The 24,387-nt window shown below is 42.0% G+C and overlaps 1 protein-coding gene across 1 annotated transcript in view; it reads right to left on the bottom strand.

Moving 5' to 3' along the window:
• Window positions 1-5,853: 5,853 nt before the first annotated feature.
• The window catches only part of LOC104287876 (multidrug resistance-associated protein 6-like), a 19,755-nt gene continuing 1,221 nt past the window's right edge, over window positions 5,854-24,387 (bottom strand). The window contains exons 3-23 of the mRNA XM_009886610.1: window positions 23,885-24,046; window positions 22,244-22,336; window positions 21,487-21,690; window positions 20,726-20,872; window positions 19,942-20,029; window positions 18,730-18,884; window positions 18,076-18,252; window positions 17,462-17,629; window positions 15,757-15,934; window positions 15,201-15,264; window positions 14,562-14,682; window positions 13,220-13,427; window positions 11,856-12,169; window positions 10,745-10,944; window positions 9,903-10,029; window positions 9,208-9,309; window positions 8,319-8,465; window positions 7,603-7,761; window positions 7,195-7,361; window positions 6,508-6,702; window positions 5,854-5,962 (exon numbers count right to left, since the gene is read on the bottom strand). Of these exons, the coding sequence (XP_009884912.1) occupies window positions 5,854-5,962; window positions 6,508-6,702; window positions 7,195-7,361; window positions 7,603-7,761; window positions 8,319-8,465; window positions 9,208-9,309; window positions 9,903-10,029; window positions 10,745-10,944; window positions 11,856-12,169; window positions 13,220-13,427; window positions 14,562-14,682; window positions 15,201-15,264; window positions 15,757-15,934; window positions 17,462-17,629; window positions 18,076-18,252; window positions 18,730-18,884; window positions 19,942-20,029; window positions 20,726-20,872; window positions 21,487-21,690; window positions 22,244-22,336; window positions 23,885-24,046 (3,285 nt within the window). The remainder of the gene's footprint in view (window positions 5,963-6,507; window positions 6,703-7,194; window positions 7,362-7,602; window positions 7,762-8,318; window positions 8,466-9,207; window positions 9,310-9,902; window positions 10,030-10,744; window positions 10,945-11,855; window positions 12,170-13,219; window positions 13,428-14,561; window positions 14,683-15,200; window positions 15,265-15,756; window positions 15,935-17,461; window positions 17,630-18,075; window positions 18,253-18,729; window positions 18,885-19,941; window positions 20,030-20,725; window positions 20,873-21,486; window positions 21,691-22,243; window positions 22,337-23,884; window positions 24,047-24,387) is intronic.

The raw sequence follows: 24,387 nt of genomic DNA, 5'->3' as shown, positions 1-24,387 counted from the left end.
GCACTAGAATAGGTTGCCCAGAGAAGTTGTGGATGCCTCATCCCTGGAAGTGTTCAAGGCCAGGTTGGATGGGGCTTTGAGCAACCTGGTCTAGTGGAAGGTGTCTCTGCCCATGGCAGAGGGGTTGGAACTAGATGATCTTTAAGGTCCCTTCTAACTCTAACCATTCTGTGTTCTCTCTTTGCCTGTGCAACTATTTGTTACCAACACCTTCCCCAAGGCAGAGCTGCGGACAACATCCAGTGAAGAAATTCAGACAAGATTTCAAATACCTTTGAAAAGTCTTGCGGGTTTAGCGTATCTCATTACTGAGATGAGGGCTCTGCAAATACTCTGCACGTTTGGGATTGAATTCTGAATTGAAGCTGTATTGTTAGAGTTCTTCGGTGGAAACTGATTTCAGATTTGAAGAAATGATGCTTTGCATTGCGCACGGATTAACAAGATTTACAAGTCTTAACATATTCATATGAGGAATCGTTTGAAAACAGCGGAACTGCACTTAGGAGCATGGTTTGTCTTAAATACAGAACTTGCAGAATTATGCTTCTGCTGTGTAAAGTCTTTGCAATGGAGTTGTCTGTGTAGGATTGACTTAAAACTGCATTTGCAATCTCAAACTGGGTACACCGGAAAGTGTCACTGGATGTTCTTTGTCCTATTCATGGGCTGTTTGTGATCATTTGGGGAACTGTGTGTTCAAAATGCTGTATTTTGCAGGATAACCTTCTAAATAGTGCAGCAAGGGGTCAGAAGACTGCTCTTTGCGTGTGCTTTGGTCTTGTTATTTTTCAGTGATGTGGTGGTTAATATGCATCACTGTTCTCCCAGTTTTATGTATTTACGCACTTGCTAGCACAAACCGTTCTGCCCTAGCTCTGGAGTAGATAGTCTTTTCTGTTTGCTCTAAATACCTGTCAGTGCTTTGTGCTGTTGCTGCATTGATTCATGGTCCTGATTCCAAATGTCTCTCCTCATAAAAATGATGAATATCTTGTCTGGATGTAACTTGAACAAAATTGTATTATGCATGATGAGGATCAGTCTGAACTAACCTTTACTGCACACAGAGCTAGCTGAACAAATGCAACTTTCTTCACACAGAACTTACGTGTAAGAGCAGTGTCATGTAGGTACTTTGAGGTACCTGGAGGTAGGAGTGGTATGGCTGTGAGATCCTGCTTCAGCTAGGAAAGGGAGGGCTGTGTACTGATCCCTGTGTGCAGTGTTACTGGGACCAATTGCAGGAAATGATATAACTTGCTGCAAGGTAAGGTATTAGAATCTGGCATTAAAACAAGTAGATTTTTCTTATTTAATCTTTTTTTTTTTTTTCTTGCATGCGTTTGGACCTAAAGCCTATTTAGTACTTGCGACATTTTCAGCACTTTTGGTAAGTGAAATCTAGCCTGAGGGCATGTGACCTCCAATACTGGAGCGTCTGGTGCCATCCAGCAGGGATCAGTGGTATTACAGGCCAGGGTGATGAGCCTCCAGCTGATGGAGGGGGAGCACTAGTAAATTCGGGGGTGTGACACTGAATTCCAGCAGCTGAGCTCAGTCACATAGCAGACACCTGTTTTATTTAAATGCCTTAATGTCACATATTTCTCCTTTATGCAGCAAAGCTAATGTCAGCTCTGGAAGATGGCATCTGGGGCAGGAGGTGGGAACTGTACTGTGAGCTTGCACTGCAACGAGCAGCTTAGTCCTTGGGAAGGATGTGAGCTGGGCACCTTCATCCAGCTGCTGCAGAGAAGGATTTCCCTGAAGTGTATTGCTGTGGCCTGGCTTGCGTTCGGCCTGTTCTTGTCCTCCAGATCCCCGCCTAGTGAAGAGAGAATTATCTGCCCACTGGGAGGATCTTCATAGCTGGTAGTCTTGTGCTGCTGTGGATGGGGAGGGAGCCACTACCTACAGAGCACGTGGAAGCCTACCTCCATGGTTTTCATCTTTTTTTTTTATATACTTTTTTTTTTTTTTTAAATAAAGATGGCACAACCAATTTCATTTAGATCAGCAGAAAAAAATGGAAACCTTATTTACCTGGATTGCTGGCTATTTATGTGTATTTTGTGAAAAATTTGCCAAATACCTGTCAGGCCCGAAAGCAAGTGCCCAGATGTAGCAATCCTTGCTCTTACGTAGATAAAGACTGTGCCTCTCTCCAGTTCATTCCATGCTCTTTGCTCTATGGACCATTTCTTCTAGTCTTTGGAAAGACCCTTATCTTTCAAAGCAAAGCTCTCTTCTTTTTCTCAGAACCATTTTGTTCCAATCTGTTCATTAAAATGTTAAGAATCTGGGGAACTGGCACAGCTTTTGCTGTGCTCTATCTTCTGTCTTAGAACAATACTGTGTGTGCTACTGCAGCTCATGTGAAGCTAGTGGTGTTGTTAATAAACATTAAAATATTTATGATAACCATGTTAATATTTACAAAAGAGTAAAAGGAAACCATTGAATTAACTGTACTGGATTTCAGTGCGTGTTGATGTATCCTGGCTGACATTATTTGTTTCGATATTGAAGATACCTCACATCCAGAAGAGGTGATTCTGCTGAAAAAACAGCTTGGGATTTGCAGACTTGCAAATAACACCCTAGTTCTTCATGGGTACGAATACAGATACTTCTGTAAAACTGTTCCCAGTCTTGAGACATCTCTGAAGATATCCTTTAGTGGTTCAACTGCAATGTAGCACAGAAACCGTTGTGCTCTGGGTCACCGATGCCTTTAACATTTTGCCATTCCTGTGCACATTGTGACCATCTAGGGAACTAGGAGTGTGACTTACAAACTGCATGTTTAGCATGAACTTGGTGTAAATCAACGCACGGCACCTTCATTCCTATTTTCTAGCTCTCGCAATTTTGGTACTACCTTAAACTTGGAATCACGGGGCAAGAGTCTTTCTCCTTTTTTTTAGGTTGTTTTTGTCTCCTGCATATACTGTGCTTTCACTTTGAGAGCTCCTTAAATGAGGAGGAAAGTTGCAGTCCAGTTGCAGCCTGCCTCAGGTGGGAGCACAACTCAGCCTACCTGCCCAAGAGGGTGGTTGGAAGTACAGGTTCTCCCACAGAAATGCAGGGACATCATGTCTTCTTGCTCTGGTCTAGGGAAAAACTTGTTTTTTCTCGAGTCCCTGCTAGACCTAGAGTGAAACGCTTGGTTTGCTTCAAAGAGGAAAATAGAGTTGGAAAGCCACAGAGATGTCAATAAACCCTCTTTAGATTAATGGATTTTATTTGGAGTTTGAGTGGGTAGCTACTGCTGAGCTAAATAAACACAGCTGCTCTGTGTATGTTGCAGTTACACTGCACGATATCTACTAAAAATTAATGCTGCAGAAGTGTAGACAGGGCAAGTCCAGGCGCTCCTCTTGATCAGCTCTAGACATTCAGATTACTGGAGGTGTTGGACAGACTTTTATTTCTTACTATTTAAAATTTCTTCAGAGCAACTTATGAAATAGGCTGTTAGCATAGTTCTGAGCCTGCTGTAGGTACCTCCTGTGCTAACTGCATAATTCAACAAAATAGTCTATCCTAGGAGGAAGTACCTTTGCAAAGACCTAGCAGACCTGTCCTTTTAAACATCGCTTTCTGTTCCTTAAACCAGATTTTCAAGAGAGGATAGTATCTCCAAGCATTAACCCCTTTATATATCTTGCTTTAACCAACTTCCAGATAACTTCCTTGTGATGACCATTACCTTTTTTTGTGCGACTTGAGCTCCTGATTTGCCACATACTCCCAGTACCACTTGGACATAAAGTTGGGGGCTCTGGCTCATCTGAAACACAGGGTGTTTTTTTACATGTAATTTTGGGAATCGCTTTTGTTTTGCCTTTTCAGCACAGCTTGACCTGTGAAAGCTGATGGTATTTTCGCTGGCTTTTACTTTGTGCAAGCCAACAGCAAAACTGCGCCCTTTCGAAGATTACCAGTGTGAAAGTATGTTTTGATTATTTTCTCATTCTTTTGCTGTCTCTCTTCATTACCAACTTAGGAAAGGCAAGTGAGCATTTAAAAGATGTTTATATCAGAGATTATGGTATGCTAAAAGATGTCTGTTTCAGAATTACCCAGCAACTTGGGCACTTCTGTTTCTCTTTGACCTCAGTTAAAAGAAAAAATACTGAACTTATATCTTCCTAGTTTTAAATGCTCCTGGTTTTGAGATCCATTGATAAACCTTTACAGTGCTCATAACTTGTATCTGTTGTTTGAATTTATTTTTTTTTCTCTGCCCTTGAGTAAGGTTTGGAGTAAGTAGACGGAGAATATTGCCTCTTTCCTGGTATTTGAGCACTAGTATGGCAGCAGGCATTGGACATTGGTATCTTAGGTGCTCGTCCAGCAGAAACTGTTAACTGCTCTTAATATGGGTGAAGAGGCTACTGAACAGCTGTCAGTGAAGAAACTGCTGGATTTTGCTGGTCTGGGTTGATTCTTGCCAATTTGAACTCTTCCATCCCCTCCCCCATTTCTCCTTTTTATATTATATTTACTTTAGCTTACTGAAGAGAGTCATTTCAATACTTGATTCTATTTTTATTTCAGCTGTCTAGAAAATGAAGTGCTTAAACAAAAGTCACAGTAAACAGCAGTATCTCACAGTGTGACTTGTTTGTCACATTTTCTTATTGGAATTCCTGAGGAGAGACTTAGGGACAGCTCTGACTGCAGCTCCTTGGCACTGTGGGAAGCCCAGGAAGGCTTTGCTTTCAGCTGCTGTTTTTGTTTGTTAAAGTAACATCTGAAAGATGACCATGCCAGAGGCTCTGCAGCACCAGGGTGGCACATGCAGGAGGTAAACCTGCACTCAAGAAGAAAACTACCAGCTCAACAGGTGAGTCCCTGCTACTTTCCCCATCTGCCAGACTGCCACACTGCAGGGATCAGAGGAGGACACTTGCCACCATGCAACTTCCTTGTGGCCAAATTCAATTTGGAAATGTTGGTGTTTAGACATTATCCAATGTGACCAACTGGCATTTGGCAGCAGGGCTGCTCGAGCCTTCAAGCGGAAGGAATGATGCTCTGCTGGCCACTCCCAGCCAAGTTACTCTCTCCTGCATCAGTGAGCCTGCGGCTAAGCTGGCTTTCTTCCTCCAGCCAGTCCATCAGCCCTCTGCACAGCATGATTCACTCAGGGGCCCCTCCAAAGCTGACAGAGAAAGAGATGGAGTGGATCTGATCCCCAGCTGCCACAACAGGCAGCCCACAGGCAGCTGTAAGCGCTCACGCTTAGTGGCATCCCACTTCCCTACTTGCCCAGTGTTTGTGCACTTTGGGTGACTAGTTTCAGCCGCTGTCTTGGAGTCCACCATACCTGTGTAAGAACAGCGCTCAGGTAAGCAGTCCTTAAGACACTGGCAAAAGACTAAATTTGTTCTGGCTGCAACTTAGGACAAGCTGTGAACAGTTACATTTGCTTGCTACCACTGAAATTCTTGTTTGCTGTCCATAAAATAATCTGTGTAATCTTTAAGTGTGGCAGTATATTTGGGCTCCATTTATAGTATGAATCAGAAATGCTGTGATCTTTCTTTTGGCTTGTTTGCTTTTACACTATAAAAGCAACAAGGCGTTTAAGTTCTGACTAGCTCGTTTTCAACAGTACAGTGAGATTTTGGTATCTGGGAACATAACGAAAATGGAATTGCTAAGTTTCCTATGGAAATGAAAAGGGATGACTTGGGATACCTGTTATCTCCTCACTGTGGTTATAGCTCAAACAAGATTTGGTTGGGTGTCAAGCATTTTCGAGTGAAACAAGACAACTTGTTAATTACAAGATCAATTATTCCTGATAGTAGCGGCATTATGGTATACTCTGCGAGTGAGTCATGCAAGGCCCGATTCTTCCATCAGTCTGTAGAACAGTCCCTTCTGAGCTATTAAGTGTTCCAGAGTATCAAATTCAGCTATCCGACCATTTTCCAAGACTAAAATCCTGTGAAAATTAAAATGGAAGTATAAGTTTGGGGATACAGCAGCAGCTATAATAAACTTAGTTATTTCTACTTATTTCTAAACCAAATTTCAGTACTTGCTTGTTATTCAAGCTTTTCAGCAGCTTTTCAGCTGGGAAACAGCTGTGGCATAGAAATAGGTTTCTGATGAGTGACTATTCAAAGTACTGAGTTCGTGGGAGGAGAGCTTTTTGGCAACTGAGACTGGAGTAAGATTTGTGAATGTGTATTTTAGCTTCATGATTTTAAGATGAAGCAAAGAGCTGTAGCTATGGTTCGCTGTCAGTGGGGAAAAAGGGGTATGACACAGCAGGAAGTGCATCGTGTGAGAATAAATGATCTTTGATTAACCTATTGGTGCCTTGCTGATGTAAGATAGCTCCTACAATCTCTAAAGCAAAGTTTTGAGGGTTAAACAAGAAAATGACAGAAATTAAATTGCTGTTCACTAACACTGTGGTTTGTCTAGTTCACACAGGTTGCCTGTGTCTTCCTTCCTCCATAGGAAAGTGGCTGAAGATATTACCTGTCGCAGTCCATGATGGTGTTTATCCGGTGAGCTATTGTTAACACTGTGCTGTCTTTGAAGTGAGTCCTCAGGGTGGACTGAATCTGAAGATCAGTTTCTAAATCTACTGCTGCTGTAGCCTCATCTAGAATGAGGATTTTGGATTTCCAAAGAAGTGCTCTGGCCAGACAAACCAGCTGTTTCTGACCAGTGCTGCAAGTAAGAAGAGGTATGGTAAACTGAGAGCGTTAGTCACTTTTCCCTGGCGTCAGAGTATGTGATTAATTTGAAAATAGTAATCAAAAGGTGATTGTTCCCTTTCCATGAAAGGGTGATTGGGGCTGGTGGCACTGCAGGTAACAGCATGAAACAACCTAAGGAAATGAAGGGAGTGTATTACTACAGCACCCAGGAGATATGCACTTGGAATGGGATTCCAGTGTGTAAAGCACTACACAAACTTAAGCCTCCACAATGATTAAGTCTCAAAGGTCTTCCACTTGGTGTCTTATAATTTGATTTCATGCTGCTAAATAGGACAATAATGCAGCAATTTGCTGTCTCCTATATACATATCTTTTTTTTTTTGTTTGTTTTTGTTTTTGTTTTTGTTAAATGAATTAGACTCCTTGTCTTACTAGCTGTATGTCTTCCTAGCCCACGGGCTGCCACTGCTCTGCCACTGTCTGTCTGCAGATAAGGTACCTTAGGTTTTCCCCTTGGTCAGTGCACTTATATTCCAACTGGTCTGGCAAATCTGCAACAAAGGTCTTGAGCTGAGTCAGTTCCAAAGCTGTCCAGATGTCTGCATCACTGTATCGGTTTAATGGGTCGAGATTCATTCTTAGAGAGCCAGAAAACAAAACTGGATCCTGAGCACAGAGACAGTACAAACAACTCCTAAAATTAATTATAAAAATGAGCTGTCCAGTTTTCCCTGCTGGGTGCAAATCTGTGGCTAATGTCATATTGAATGGGAGACAGGCATGGCAGAGAGGTTATGTCCAACTTTGAAATTTCTGAATGTCTCTCCTTTCACAGAATCTTTATAAACCCTTCCTAGGTGTTAAGACTTACAACACTGCTGGAGCATTTTGGAACTTAATTTCGTACCTGGGGAATGACAGTTATCTTGGTTCTAAGGTCATGGAGACCTAGTTGAGCAATATTTAGTCCATCAATTAGGATCATTCCTTCCAGAGCTTCCACTAATCGTAGCAATCCCACAGCAAGAGTAGATTTCCCAGCTCCTGTTCTTCCAGTTATGCCGATCTGTAAAGTGTAATGGAAGGCTTTTGGTTTTGATGTTGATTGTTTTTAACAGTTGGACAGACCTGTCATGTAATTCCTCTTGGCCTTTTGAAAAGAGACAGATTTGCATGGATCAAATCTTCAGGGCTGTTCAAGATTCACATAGTCTAGCAATACATTCCTAAAGGGGCATAATTTATAATTTGTAATTGTTTTGTATGAAAAGGAATCTTGAAAAACTCTGATGAGAAGAGTAACTACAAGACTTAGCAGCTACAACAGGGCCTTGATGTGGCGTTAGATTTAAAAGTGAAATTCCTTTGCTGTAACTCTGCTAACCTTCTGTGAAACAAAATTTCACTTAGAAGAATGTCTAATGTATGCAGCAATTCTGGAAACACTTCTTTGTACTAGAAGAGGTGTGCGGTGTGATAGATGGGCTCATACCTTACTGCAGCTTTCATGCTTGCAAGTTACTGTACCTTGGTGTAGGGCAGGGACTGTATCTGACTAGATCTGATCACTGCAAAGCACTGTTCACACTTTGTAGCTCTTCTGAAACAAGTGGCTTTTCTTACCTTCTCTTTCCCGTTGATGGTTAGATTGATATGCTTCAGTGCTAACTCCAAATTTGGCCTGTATCGCAAACTATAGTTCCTAAATTCAATTCTTCCTTCAGTGAGCCAAACTTGATCTTGAAGTTTGCCATTCAGAGTCCAGGGTGCCTAAATAGATGAAAACAAACAGTGATGTATAAAGCTGATTTAAACTACCAAAACAAGTGGCCATACTGAAATGGGAAACTTATGAAGACATCTATGCCAAATTCCCCCACTCTATTTACTGTTTCCAAACGAGAAAAAGGCCTCTAACTTTCATATTGCAAATGTTGCCATCTTTGCATAAAGTAAAAAGTCAATCGTCTTAACTGAAAATGGGAACAAACATTTGTTTGCATGTCAGAGTTCTGACATTATGAGTGGTTCAATTAAAAAAGATTTATGTGCCCCTGTAAACAGAACTGTGAAAGTCTCCTTTAGTAGGATCTCAGAGCAGCATATGGAGAAATAATTTCAATGACTACAGAACAAAAATGATTGCACTGGAGACTTCTAGTGGCTAAAAGGCTATCTAGCAGTCATCAGAGAGTTGCATCTGAACTCGCACAATAAGTACATACTCCAAATATGGGCAGAAAATATGGCTCATTCCATGAGTGTTACCAAGTGAAGCTATTTTAATGGAAATCTAATGCTTAACTGTCTTAAGGAAATAATGATGATCAGAGGTTATAAAACAAGTCTAGTCAGTTGGATAAAAAACAAATGCTGCAGTTCTTTAAAGGAAATATAACTGGCCCTTTCAAAGGGGAAAACTAGGGGTTTGTCCAGGTGGGACAGAGAAGATATGCATTTAGTTTGCAGAGATCTTCACCTCTGCTAATAAGGTCAGTAGTTGGTTAGCTACCTCCTTAGGAGTCCTCAAGTATTCTCTCACTCTCTCCACAGAAACAATGTTGTTCTCGATCTCCGTCCACGAGCGCACCATCCAGTTCAGAACACCAGTTATCTAGCAGAAAGAAATAGAAGTGCTAGGGCAGATAAGTCTTGACCGGTGCTTGTGAGGTACCTGGTACTTTGACTTAGTGTTTATAAATAAAGACCTCCTAATCAGTGAATTGCTTCAGAAATCATCCCTTAAAAGGCTAAGAAATAACCATGGATCTTTGTGAAAGTTTATAAAGCTGTGTTTAAAGAGCCTAGCCAGGTCCCCATATAGCTGCTTCTCAGCAAGTTTATAGAGAATGAAATGCTACTGACTTGGATGCTAAAAGGTAGCATAGCTATTTCTTAGGTTATTGTGTAACTAGTCTACAAGCAGATACCACAGCCACTGAAGACCTTGCTTCAGTGAGCATGCTGTGACTTAAGTATGAGTTCAGATGCAGGAGGAAAAAGATGGCTGGTGTATGTGTTCATGAGGGGCCATGTGCTCCAGATGCTCTGAGTTTCAGCAATCACAGCAGGGTTTGGTAGGAGAAGGCATCTAGACATCCACAGAAATCACTCGTGATTTCTTAGAAATTAAAATGGTAGCAGAAATTAAAATGCAAGTTGCTTTTGCTGAAAGGCAAGCATGATATTACTTTGATGCTGAGTTACCTGAAGAGCATATGAAATGGAGAAGCCAGCAGTTCCTGGACTAAGATGTGTTCTGCCCATTGCTGCAAATAGTGCTGCAAACAACACGATGCCATTGCCTAGAAATTCCAGGTTTGTAGCAAGCCACCTGCAAGAGGAGGACAGTACAGGACTGTTGCTGCGTGCCCTCTTCCTTTGTCCCAACAGAATCTGTGATTGCTTTTTAAAACACTTGTGGAGCTGCTGGGGTACAGGATGCTCAACAAAGCTCTTGTCATGCACTGGTTGCTCTTATCCAGCCACCTTGGAGATCATGAATGGCTCCAGTCTGTCCAAACTGGTTGGCTTATGGTCTGTTTTAGGATATTCTCTAAGGCCTGTTGGATGAGAGCAGCCAGCATGCAGTTTCTTGGATGAGTTGGTCTAACATCTCTCACTCCTTCTGGTACTCCTCACTTGCTTCACGACTGGTGGCTGATTGTCTGATGGCTCTATTGTCTGATGGGTTCTGCATTTACCACAGGCCTCACGCACTCTGTCATGGGATGATGGGCCTCACCAGGCATGTACTACAGCTTCCTGCATTTTGGACACCAAGTGATACCTCTAGCAGTGTGTCAGCACAGGTGTGTGCCCAGCCACACAACAGAGATGGGACTGTATTGGCTGTGTGAGGGGCACGTTGCCAGAGAGGCGCACAGTGTAAGTGACAATGAAAGAGGCTACCCTACCACCAAAACACTGTGCACCACTGTCTCAACTTCTGTGTACCTCCACCCAAGCCCCAAGAGCAGCTATCTCCACTCACCAAGGCTGTGAGAGTAAACTTCCTTTTTTTTTTTTTTGACACTGCAGATTTGTACCTGTCAGCAACAGCTCCAGGGAAGCATATTCGCTGATTCTCATCCACTAGAAAATTGCTCTTCAAAATAAACCTCTCCTGGTCCTTGTAAGCACGGATCACACTGCTCCCTTGGAAAGTTTCTGAAATGTGGGAGTAGATGGGTGACCTGCTGGCAGCCTCTATGCGTCTCAGCTGGCAGGAGGTGATGACATAGAAGTGCTGGTACAAAGGGAAATGGAAGGGGAAGAGATTAGAAGGTTTATGCCTCAGGGGAGGTGCTCCACAGAAAAATTGGGAAGGTGTCAACAAGTGCAGTTGTATGTACTATCCTAGTGTTATGAAACCTAATGTGCAGGTAACAGATGCCCTTAAAAGGTGAGGTAGCGTTTCTGCTGTTATGTCCTATCTTCATTAAGAATAACCCTGTGGTTAGTTAATGCAAGAAGCCAGGGTGTTCTGAACTCTGCAAAGCCTCTAAACTCACGCTTACTTTCTCCTGTAGACCAGCCCTTTTCTTGACCCAACCCTTACAGGTTGCCCAGAGAGGTTGTGGAGTCTCCCACTCTGGAGACATTCAAAACCCGCCTGGACGCCGTCCTGTGCAATCTGCTGTAGGTGACCCTGCTCTGGCGGGGGCGTTGGACTAGATGATCTCCAGAGGTCCCTTCCAACCCTGATCGTTCTGTGATGGAGAACAGAGGCGTCCTTGCACCCTTACTTGCCCTTTACTCATATTCAGTCCTAGCTGGCAAAGCATTTGAGGTTTCAGAGCCCAATGGGAGAGGTAAATGGCATACGTGGATATATTAAAAAGCAGGAGGAATTGGAGGAAAGGAAAAATGCTTTTGGTCTTAGCAGGATTGCGTTTACACTAACAGAAACAAGGAATATAGCTCCAGATTTGATCTGGACATCAGAAAAGCACAAGCCTCTTTGTGAGGTCCCTGGGACGCTTTGGAAGGCTGAGGTGATGTGGGAAGAGCTGCTGACATTACTCCTGTTCAGGTGCAATTCGAAATGATGAAACTAGTTTCTGCATGCCTCCGCTCCTAGGAAATGGAAGGTTTTCTGCAGAGACATGGCCCTGCTGCTTCAGCCTCTCCTGTCTGTGTATCTCTATGAGCTCCTACCTGGATTGCAGCATAAAGAAGAGTCAATGGCACTATGGCCATTGCTGCCCTTGGTGTGGCCACTATTATCACAAGGTAGATCTCCAGCAAGTTGAACAAGAACCCCAGCAAGGACTTTAGCTTGTCAGGGATGACAGAATCAATAGCATCCATTTCTCTGGAGAAGCTTTGGTTCAGCAAGTTTCCACAGGGTGTTTGCTCAAAGAAGACCATTGGGGATCTAGCAACGTTCATCAGCAACTGCAGAAACAGCTTGTGCGATGCTAACACGCCACCTAGAAGGACTGCTGCTGTGGAGGCAAATCTGCCAAGGGCTGTAATATGAAAAATAATAATTATTACTAAGTCTGAACAAACTCACCTTGGAGTTCTCCTTTGCGAGATCACGATTTTCACTTAGTACTGTGAATGCTATACTAGTGAAAGGAGCTGACTGTCTCTTTGGCAGCGATTAAGCCAAGCCTCAGAGCTGCAGGGTAAATTACAGAGGGGTGGAAGACTTTCTAAGCAAGCTCGATGGGGGCCAAGGATTCAGCTACTTAAACACGCAGGAAAAATTCTTTATTCTTCACAAAATGAGCTTGACTGGAATTACTTTGAATTACTCAAAGTCTTAGGTTTCCTCCCTATAGATTCATTGTTAGCACAGAAGTGTTCCCACTATTCAGTTTGCTCAACGCTTTCTCAATCTTTTATCCCTTGGGCTGAGATTTTTCCAGATTTGATTTCTGTCCTACAACAAGTTAATTTTTCTTTGTTTTGTTTAAAGACTGACCAAAAGAATTGTGGCCATTTTTCAAGAAATGTAGAATTCCACAAGTTCCTCTTTCTCTCTCTCCTTAACACTCAAAAGACCTAAACCAAGCTTTAACTCATCATAGGGAAGAGTCAGTGCTTGTACTTGATATGATTAATATATATGGGAGAAATGGAAAAGGCTAAGAGAAAGAAAGATATGCAGAAGATGTTGGATACAAGGAGCCAGGATACAAAAATAAGGATGATGTAGTTCTTCCATTGCTGAATGATTTTTTAGGGGCTCAGGTCATTTCCAGCAGGAAATACAGAGGAAGGTGCTATTCTTCATGGTCTTCTGAAATGCACAGAAGAACACTTCTTGCATACCATGAAGTAGAATTTCAGGCAGTAACGCTGGAAATATTGTTCAGATCCCTTAGAAATCCCCCCTGTGCGTCAGAGCCTGTAGTTTTAGGTCTCATGCCAAACCTTTAGGGCTGGTGCCAAAAGCCCAGTAAGCTAAGAGCCCATGGGTATGCACTTGTTTATATTCTGAGAAAACATCCTGGATGTGGGAAAGGGAGATAGAAATACAGAGAAGAATTAGGTGAGCAAATTAAACGAACCTTGAATGACTCCTAGCGCACCAAAGACTCCAACTCTCAGCTCGGTGTGCTGTTGTGTCCCATTGTGAACAGGGTCATCTGTCCACATGCTGAGCCAGTAACCACGAGAAAACGACACAGCTTGCTGAGACGTGAACAACAGAATGATGTACACACACAGTGGTAAGCCTGTCGCCTTCAGGTAGGCCACATAAATTGAACTATTAACCTAGAGTGAAACAATTGGGGAAAAAAAGGAGGAACGGCTTGGAGGATCAAGCTTGTTAGCAAGGAAAAGCAGCTCTGAAACAGGGAATGATTTATTATGGCATATTTACTTGGTTATATGTCATGGGCCATAGCAACCATGTTAATTCCTTTTTTTGTTTTCCTCATGGATGAATAATGAAGCCATACTTAAATAAATCTATGGTGTTAATGAGTGATTACTATCAACTGATGAATGTTATTGCAATAGGCGTGTGTTACTGCTGGAACGCATGTGAGGCTTTCCTTATACCAGGCAGTGGTTTTCGTTTTTCTCAGTGTGAGAACTATCATGTATCCCACTGACTGCTTGTGTGAGTAACTGCTGATCAGCAGAGGTTAGGAGATCCCAGTCTGGCTAATACTGTGCTTCCCTAGGGGAAGAGCTGCCTCCTTTGAGGTATCTGACTTCTTACTCTCAACTCCTCTCAGTACCAGTGGGTAGCCTCAGCTATTTGTTTCCTCCCCATGTTTTACTGCTGCTACAACGTGTGCCCTGAATACACGCCTCATCCACGCCTGACTCCTCCTAGCTGGAATCCCACATCTATTTCTTTCCTTTCACAGTGCCCTCCTTGCCTCAGCCTTTTGAGGTGTTTCCCTTGAGCAAGATGAGAGCATTGATGTGCCTCCTTGCCCCTTCCCACCAGCCTCAAGAATCTGTGGGCAGAGCCAAGATTATAAATCCTTTGTAATCTTATCCTCTTCTGTCCCTTACCACCATGTCACCCTGATTGCCTCAGTGTGCTTTGCCCCCTTCAGGTCAACTCTTGAGTCAGGATCAATCTCCTCAAGTGGTCACAAACTACCTTTTTTTCCCCCGTCTCATTTCCATAATGTGCTTTCTGCAACGTACCTGCATTATTCCTATTTTGGAACCAGTGCTTACATCGGGGCATCCAGGGAGATACAGTTTGCACAGGTGCTATGTAGAATAATGCTGAAACGACCCTGTGTCAATTATGGGGCAAACTTGTACAGCTCAGCTGACTTCCCTGGTTTAACTTAGGCAGTCAGCTGACCCGCCTACCATGAGTGGGTCAGTAGTGAACCCATGGTATGTGTCTTTGCTTTTATAGGAAGGTGCTGTGCTTACCCTGCCGTGCTGAGTTTTCTCTCCTTTGGTTAGTCTTCCTTTGGTGGCTGCAGCAGTGGTACAGTCTTGACTTACAGGAATGGTCTCCCTTTCCATAGCAGAAGATTTGACTGAACTGTCACTTCATAAAGAAAACAAAAATCCTTTCAATTTTTAGCCAAGGCAATGAGTATTTTAAAGCTGGATCTCTTTACCCATCCACCCCTACATTCATGCCTATTTTGAGGGCTGCAGTTTTGGGGGTCTTCCAAAGTGACCCCAACCATTGTCCATATTTATCGCAGGGACTGCGCTCTGTCAAGCTATTAACAGAGGCTTTAAGCATTCACTAATTGTCGTTGGTTTGACATGAGTCAGACCTTACAGCCCCACTGAGTGAGCAGCAAGCAAACATATCAACATGCCTTGTACGTGAGCTCTGGAACAAATTCTGGCTCCTTGTGAAATGTGGAGAAAATGTTAGTCACCCTCCACATTCAAGAGCAGTTTCTTACCTATTCTTGAGTTTTGCTTGTTTGCTCTCACTATTAATTTACAGATCAATCCCAAACATGTATCATACTCAGTAAGAGCCTCCATGTAGGCTTGTATGGGCTTTTGGAACAAGTTCTTCAGTGTCTGAGACAGTTTTAAGCTTACCTAAAGAGCTTCTCCTGTGATGGACCATTTCTAGAGGTGATGGTGCATCTGGTATCTCCTATAGCTGTGAAAAATGCATATTTATTTTTTTTTCCTAAATGCTTTAGAATCCCATTTTGTCTTGTATAGCTTTAAGAGACTGGTAATACGGAGGAAGGATTCATTACAAAGAATTGTTTCTAAGGGTGGAAATATCAAGGTGAGGCTTGAAGAACAGCATATATAGTGGGTAATTCTGTTTACTGCGTGACTGTTGTCTACTAAGATGGAACTGTTTATTCAAGAACCAATTTTGAGGTGATGAGTCAGCTAATTTGACGGGCACTTTTTTCCCCACACAAAATGACAGCTTACTGTGATTGGATATCAGCTTTAAATGTCCGTAATAAAACAAATATAAGACTGGCTTTTCCAGTTTTATTCTCTTTTCCTTCTTCCCAAATGTGAACAGCAGCAGACCCCCTTCCCCCGCCCCATTCTTTAACATTAAGTGTAATATTAAGGAAACAATTGACTGATAGACCTGGGAAGAATGATTCTAACTCGTTTGGGTTACCTGGAAAGCCAGCCTTCTCTTCTGCAGTAATGTGTGAATGAAGAAATTCTGCAAAAGCCCCATTTCTCTGTAGAAGTTCTTGGTAAGAACCAATTTCTGAGATTGTTCCATCCACCAGAAAAACAATGTTGTCCACTTGAGGCAAAATGTTGACTGTGTGAGTCACAAGCACACGAGTCTGCTTGAATAAAGAGGGAACAGTTACAATTGTTCTGGTGTTTCTCTGCTCACTCCAACTGTTGCAGTCAGCTGTCATCTGAAGAAAGACATGTACTCAGTATGAGCTATGATTTTTACTAACTTGGAGATATTTTTGTTATTTATCCCTATCACTTCTGACTGGCTCTTTGATGAAGTTTATCTTTGCAGCACAGCTTTCTGCCCCCTTTGAAAGTGCAGAGCTCGGGAGCAGAGGGGTGAATCAACTTCCTTTGTGTCACGCACAGCATAAAAGAGGACGGGAACTGAAGCCTGCAGTCCCAGGCTAGCACCCTGTGTGTAGGAGAACCTTTTACTTGGCTCGCTGACCAGTTCCATGTTGTTGATTCCCCTCAGGCTGAAGCTCTTCAGTAGAATGATGTTCGTTGAAGCGTATATCACATTTATTGTCACTGATATCAATAGTTCCGAATGAAATTTGTGCCTGAAAAATTCATCAACCTAAACGGAAGTAGAGTGCAGCTCCTTGTCATTTAAATTTCTGAGCATATTTGCACAAATAATTACATGTAGGAAAGGACATAAGGAAAGTAATTTCTCCCTAGATAACAAATTGGCATGGTATATATTAACCTCCATATCATGGTAATTTCTAATTTACAGTCAAGCCCTTTGAGTACTGCTTAAGTCTGATACCTGCTTTCTTTGCCAGTCTTTCTATGTTTCAATACAATAATTACATTCTAATACTTGCAACACTTGCAACCTGTCTACACATGAAGAGAGAGATATTTATAATCAGACATATGTTTTAATTGGACTTTCTAATGAAAGAAATCTATTTTCCTTCTACAACTTGAAATTGAATCAAGTATTTGTAGGCAATTTATACCATGAAACAATTAACAGTTGCCCTAGCATCCCTTCTCATGTAACCACATTTATTATCCAGATTGCTTGACAGCAGAGAAATACCAAGAAATAACAAAATGCAACCAATGGAAAAGCAGAATGGAAGGTAAGTGTTTAAGATGGATTTTAAGACTGAAGTTTAAGTGATGAACATTTGGGTGACGAGAACTGTAAAGGCATCACTGAACTAATCAAAAGTGATGGGATTAGATGTTATGATAAGATAAATGAGCTGGAAGAGATCAAACAGCTCTTCCTAACTATACTAGAAGTAAATCTCAAAAAGGGAGAAAGATAACATTGACAGAAGACCAAGGAACTGTAAACTTGCTGTAGAAGTAAGGCTGGAACTAGGCATGTGGTTTGCACGAGGATAAAGCCAGTCTTTCAGGAGAACCTAACTTTTCTGTCTTCCTCCTAGGTGAGATTCACTGTAGGACTTCATGTGCTGCGTGGACAGCAGAGGTTACCTATTCCACTTCCACTGTTAACTGTAGTACACCCGCTGCCACTAGCAAAAAAGAATTTGGGAGGCTTTGATAAAGTGAGTAATGCACCTTACTGGAAAGGTTTCAGGGGCCCTGATAATTAGACATATCTTCCAATCTTTTACAGTTCAGGAATTATGACGCACCTTGTCCTTCAGTAAGCCGTTGGGGCCAAGAACATGTTCAAAAATGTGCTGTCCAACATGGGCATCAACAGCTGAGAGGGGATCATCTAGTAGGTAAATTGAAGCTGCCTGGTACACAGCACGAGCAAGGTTCACTCTTTGCTTCTGCCCTCCAGATATGTTTATTCCCTGTAAAAATGTATTGACACTGCTTATTCCAAAGCTACAGCATATTTGCCAACTGTAGGCTCCATTTTACCCTGAGGTTTTACAACTTCCTTATTTTCAAATCAGTGCATTTCTCTCTCTTCTCTCCCTCCTCTCCTCCCTCCCTCCAAATAGGGCTCTTGAGATGCAGAGGCAGATTCTCTTGAGCAACTCCACTCTCCTGCAAAAGAGGACCCAAGAATGACCTGGATTTGTTGATTTTTGTCTTAAGCAGCTCTTATATCTCTGGTTAGGTTAACTGTCAGGAAGTGGGCTTCAGACTCTGTTAAGTCATGGCCTGACTCTTCAGAAATTACTGAGCACCTGCCCCCTGCAAGTTTAGTCCTTCTGTAGGTGTTTTAAGCAGGACACGCAAAGCTGTAGCTACTCATGGAAAAGTTGGCCAAAATGTAAAACTAAGCCAGTACCTTCTCTCCTATTTCACTCTTCCGCCCTGCAGGGAAGCACTCCAAATCAGGTTGCAGTGCACAAGCATCTATCACTCTATTGAACCATGTTTCATCCATCTCTTTCCCAAAGAGAATATTATCTTCCACTGAGGCATTTTGTATCCAAGCTTGCTGGGGGACATAAGCTACAGTGCCCTATAAAAATGGAAGTGGAAAAATTTTAACAGTCTTTTTCATAAGCTCAAGTTGACACTGTGGGAACCTGTCTTTGAAGAATAACTCTCCCAATTAGCTTTGTAGAAATCTGGAATGATCATCACTATTAACAGGTCTCAGAGGACTTTGCAAAGTGTGAGTCTGCAGTCTCATTATCGTATATGGGAGGAAATAGAGGTGCAAGTACGTGTCATGATTTACCAGAATGCCACTTCAGCTCGCTGTCAGAGTGGGAAATATAATGGGATCTTTGAAGTCTTGTTCCAGTTTCCATTCCCAAGAGCCAGGCTCATCCGAGAGGTCTTAAGCACCTTCAGATAATTAAATGCAGGCTGCTACATACAACCTTTGTTAAAATCCAGCAGTAAATGGGTTTTCATCAAGTACCTGATGCTTTGGTTAATACTGTTCCTGAAGACAGCCTAATTAGAAGCAAACACTCAGGGGAAAATTTACCTTCATGGTCACGCAGCCGTCTGTCTTCTCCAGCTCACCAAGTAACGCTGACAGCAAGGAGGACTTTCCAGCACCCACCTGGCCAACTACAGCAAGCAAGGAGCCTCGGAGCACGGTAAGATCTATCCTAGAGAGAAAAGATAATCTCTGATCACCTTTTAAGTACACTTTCTGAAAAGAAAATGACCGAAATTCTTGCTATTGTTTTGTAGCAATAAAAATACACCAACTAAACCCCCTAATTTCATACTTGAGGCCTCAGTTACACAGGGTTACTCTTCCTGTCACGCTGACTTTTTGCAGCAGAACAGGAGTCATCCCTTCAAAGATGCCTCCAACCAGAACGTCTTCAGCCACGTCTCCATCTGAGTTTCAAACTCAGACCCAAGACCCAGGACCCCTCTCTGGAGACAGGCTAGAGCAAAGCACTGCATATAAAACATTCCTGACCATCAGAACTTTTCAACACCATTTCTTCTCTAAAACTGCAATGCCTTTTGAAATAACCAAGTAGTGATGTCTTATATAATATCTGCATACCATCACCTCTACTTTTTTGACTTAAATTACTCTAATTCCATATTTGGACAAGAAAATTGTGTAAGGAAAGTAGTCTCCTTATATTAAGGCAACATCCACGTACAGGCATCTTTCCATTTACATGGTCCCAGGCATAAAAGCAAGATTACATTTCGTCTGACTTTATAATTTTCAGAATTCAGTGTTAAATATGAAGCAAACTCAGAAGCCTCTAGATATTCCACGCTGGTTTCACTTAGGTCCTGAGGAATTAGTTTACTCAGCATCTACCCTGACCTACAGATGACTAAGGGTAAGTCTGTACCTTCTAAGACAAGAAGTTTCTTTGCTCCAGCAAAAAGTCCCATTTCTTATGGTGATACTTGCCTGTACTAAAATATGAGAAGAAACAGAACACTTGTAAATTGAAAGGTAGGTACAGAAACATCCCTGTTTATGTAACTTTATGTGTCACTGTGTATTTATATTACATAAAATTAACCTTAAGTATGGAAAGAAGGGGTTAATTACCAAATTAGATTTAATCTTTAGAAGTAAATAGGCCTGAAAGATAAAGTGACAGTAAGGGGCAAACATTTAGGGTGCCTACTGTAGTCAAGAGAGAAAAGAATGGAAGCCGAACAATGCAAACTACTCCTCTTATAAGACAACAATGCTAACACAAAAGCTTACCACAGTCAGAAGTGCTTCTGCTTGAGCTCTCAGGATTCAGTTCTTCCAGATTCAGAAAAGCTGCTAAGCGGTTTAAAGAAACTTTGGCCTGAAATGAAGAAGCACACAAAAGAATAATTTAGAATAGAAAGTGAGCTAAAACGTGAAGTGAAAGACTCAGCTTGAAGACCCACTTAGATTGTTGACTAGGTGCTATGTTGCAGATGCTGTTGGCAGCACTATTTCCACTTAGCTTAGCAAAAAACCATATTCTTCCCTGTGTTTTCTCTTCTGTTCACACAGTGAAATTGGTCTCTTTCTCCATTTCATCCTGCAATCTTTCCAGCCATTGCTTCTGTACATGAAGAGTTGTGGCAGTCGTCTTAAAGAAAGAGCAAAGTGCAGTTGCCCAATTTCTTACTGGTCAATGACTTGCTTTTCTCTCTGGCCTGGGCTAGCAGGGTTTCCACTGATCTCCCATGGAGATTTTGCTCCATCTATTCAGGTTTCTGTGATTAAAAACAGAACTGGAAGCACCTCTGAGACCTAATGGTCCTTGTGATTGGTCCCAAAAGACTGAAGAATTTTTCTTGATGACTGTTTTGTCAATACATGGAGCCTTTCTGAAAAACAATACTACAAAGTACCTTTAGCTGCAAGTCCTTGCATTTCACTGTTTCACAATAGCAATTAAATAGCTAGCCCTTACGTTCAAAGCCCTAAGAAATCCCTGCCTTTACCTGTTAAAGGTGATACGTAAAAAACACTTATGGCCAAAGAAAAAGGCACATAGCCTGCCAGTAACCTGGACAGCAGCATTTATGGAGAATGGCAGGAAGGAGTGTGCAGTGTTGAGAATATTGATCAGCGTTAAAGATACAAAGGCCTTCTGAGCATCCAGGACGTGTGTGGTATCCACCAGGGTGTAGACAGCAAACATGACAAATGCGATCTGAAAGGGAGCAAAGGAAAAGCAAACCATTTGCTTCAGACAGGGAAGAGAATGGCTCAAGGGTGACAGGCCCCTTTGTAAAGACTCTGGAACCCATTCAGTTAAGTCCAGGCTATCACCCATATACGTGGTACCTGTCCTGCCAATATCATAGGCAAAGGTCTTGCATATTGGTGACAAAACCAAGTCTGATCATTTGACACTTGTTCTGCTTTAAGGATGTTTTGCTGCATCCACAGCAAGGTGAAAGCACAGCCATTTCCCATTGAAAACACGCATGGCCGAGCTGCAACAGCAAGTCCAAAAGCGGCTTATGCAGCTACTGACTGTGCCATGAACTCTGTCTAGCTGGAGGTCTCCAGGCGGTTCTTGCAAAGCAGGCTCACTCTGCCTGGAACACATTGCCAGACCAGATGACTCGTCCATAGAACTGTTAGGACAGTGTAAATGACTGTGTGGCTGATTCCACTGGAGCTTAGCAACTCCTGTGAGACCACCAACTCCTCCAGGCAGACTTTATCTTTAACTGTACCAGAGGAAAAATCTGTCCAGAGAGGGGTACACAGAGAAATGGAAGTAATAGCATGTTTTACATAGGAAGGCAAACCACTCACCAGGAAAGTTGATGAATGGAAAGAAGCTAGAGATGCTGAGAAGAGAATCTGAGATCTTTTTAGGGCATGAAGTTCTTGCTTCCGGATACCAAGCACTTTCTCCATGAAGGTTTTCTCCCAGCCATACAGTTTGATTACTTTAATGTCGCTGAGAATGGCATTGGTGAGTTTGGCCCGCTCATCTTTGTGTTTCATCTGGGTCTCCTGTAATAAATGTTCGAGTTTTATCATTTAATAGGTTGAACGTTTAACGATGCAATTATTCTGAAAGACACCTTATTCCTGCCCATGAATTCTGAATAAATTTCCCTGCAGTTGAGCTGTGTATACTGTTTTACTTATGAATCTTCCAGTTTGGGAAATATTTTGCTTTTCATCTTGAGAGCTTTTTTTTTTTACTGGCAATACATAAAAAACACAGAAAAGGTGTGTAAACAAGGTAAAAGACTGAATGTGCAAGAGCTTAGTCTAAATTTCAAGAAGGTGTGCAGGCTTCAAATTCTCCTAGGCTCCTTCAGACAGTCATGGTCAGCATGAATAATAAATATTAAGCTATCAATGTCAAATGTTAGTGATATGCTTCAGTACCATACTACTTTTTTTTCTTCCCAACATGCCTACTGTAATCGTCAGTAGTTTTGGGTTCCATGTGATCCTTTCCTGGAAGAGCATGGCAGCCTTTAACTTAGATTTAAAAGTAGTATCTTAGCATTATTCAAGTCAGAAACCCACTTCATCTTTATGAAGCAAAATGTACCTGAAACTGACTCCTCTTCTTGGTGATGACGAAATTCAGAGGCAAAAGACAAAGGAATACAGCAATTGAAGCCAAGGCAGATGGCCCAAGAAGCTGCCGGGAGAGAAAATGAAAGAGGAAGAACTTCTGGTGATTACTAGAAGCAACTGTTTTCCATTCCCCCTTGCTTACCTTCCCTCTTATTTGAACTTATGCCTAATATCCCTCATGGCGAAGGCTTTACTCCAATCTTGCCTTTGCCATTCCCGGGAATTGTGCTCCCTAAGCACTGTGGATTGTTAACTCTCCAGGCAGGGGAACTCCTGTTATCATGCTCTGCTGAATTTATTTGCTTCCCTAAAAAGGAACTAGATTAGGGCTGAAAGTGATCCAGTAGCTCGCTGGCGAGTCATTTCTGTTTCTGCCCATCTGTTCTTGGATGTGTTAAGGAGGACATCTTGTGGCTGGTATAAGTAAGTGACCCGAAACAAAACCAGGTTTTGTTTAAAAAACAAACTCAAATCCTCAACAAATTAAATAACTTAGCTTGTCTGAAACTATGTCAACTAGTGAGATGAAGTGGTAGCATTATACTGTGCCATGTACTCTTGAGACAGCTCTTGGATACCAGGGTTCATAATGACGAGTATCAAATAGAGAGCTTGTTTCTCACGGTTTAGTGACATCTCTCTACAGACGGCTTATGTTGGCTAGAGAGGTGAGTGCTGGCATACACAGAGACATAAAAGTATTCTCTACACAAATGGTCTATGAACGCTAGCAAACAAAGTGTTAATTACGTTCCAACAACACGCAACCACGTTCAGCTTGTCAACAGCGCTAGAAAAGTGATGATGATTTTTCAACAGTCTTGTACCATTGCTACTAATTTTCCAAGGTCATAGTATCCTGCCAGGTACAAGGCACAGTCCATTCTGGTTAGCAAAAGAAGGTCTCAAAGGCCTCTGGAAAGCTCCTGGGAAGCACCTCTCTCTATAGTGCTTATACTTCCATTTGGTGTGCTGTCAAAAGCAGGGACTAAGAAATAGGGCTTTATCCTCCTGAGAAAATACCATACATTGAAATAGGTGGAAAAAAAAAATCTTTCAGATCATTATCCTATATTTCTAATTCAGGTTTTGCTCTCTCATTTCTGAATGCCTTGAAACGTATGAAATTCAATGTATCCAAGACTCTCTTTGAATATCATATAAGTTGCTTCAAACTGTTTCACTGATCTTGTGGTAATCAGGCTTCAGGATGAAGTATGTCAAGTTGCTGCTTCCGACCATTCTCCTTTATGTTCTGTAACTACGCTGAGGAGGTTGAACTGGATTCTCAGCCTGTACTGGGCCACCACATTTTGACTGAAAAGAGAGGTGACAGGAAAACCTGAGGCAGAAGTTTCAGTCAGCTCAGAATAACCATATTCACAGTCTTTTTCCTACAAGAGACTGAATGCTGAATACACTGGTGAGAAGGTGAAGTGAAGGATCAGGTAAGGATTCTATACCAATAAAAATGTCTTCTGAAAAGAAAAGTGAATCCACGGTGCTACAGAGCTAAGAAAAATATGGCTTTCTAAGCAGAATTTTGAAAACTCCTTTTTCCTTTGATACCTAGAATAGAATGGGATTGATAGGTACTGTTATCATATTTTACCTGCCACAAGAAGACAAAACAGATGATAATCCGAATAGGAGCAAGCCAGGTCCCATTGAAATAGATAATCAGATCCATTAGCTTTTGGACATCAACAGATACCAGATTAACAATTTCACCTACTGTTGCGGCTTTCCTTGATGCATTTGACATAACTAGGATCTAGTCAGGGTAGAGAAGAAAGGAAAGGTGTCATCAAACAATAGCTTTGGTCCAAAAATCAAACAACTTTCTTTTCCTTATGAAGAAAGAAAAAAAAGAGATGCAGAAAAATGTCAAATCCTAGGTAATGAAAACTTGCTGTTGCCTGGGATATGTGACTTCACTTTAAGATGAAGAATTTACTTATTTACCCAACCATAATCTACAGCATAAGGAAGTTTACGTTGCTTTTTCCTCTTTCCTTCTCTTGGCTTTTCCTTCGGAGCTAAGAGCTGAAAAACAAACAGTAAAATACCCCCCACATACTGTTCAGAGATGAATATAGCACAGAATTACATCTT

This window comes from Charadrius vociferus, unplaced genomic scaffold (assembly GCF_000708025.1).
Source record: "Charadrius vociferus isolate BGI_N301 unplaced genomic scaffold, ASM70802v2 scaffold46, whole genome shotgun sequence".
Classification (NCBI taxonomy): Eukaryota; Metazoa; Chordata; class Aves; order Charadriiformes; family Charadriidae; genus Charadrius; species Charadrius vociferus.
The sequence above is the reverse complement of the archived record's forward strand: the minus strand, read 5'-3'. Positions and strand labels throughout refer to the sequence as shown.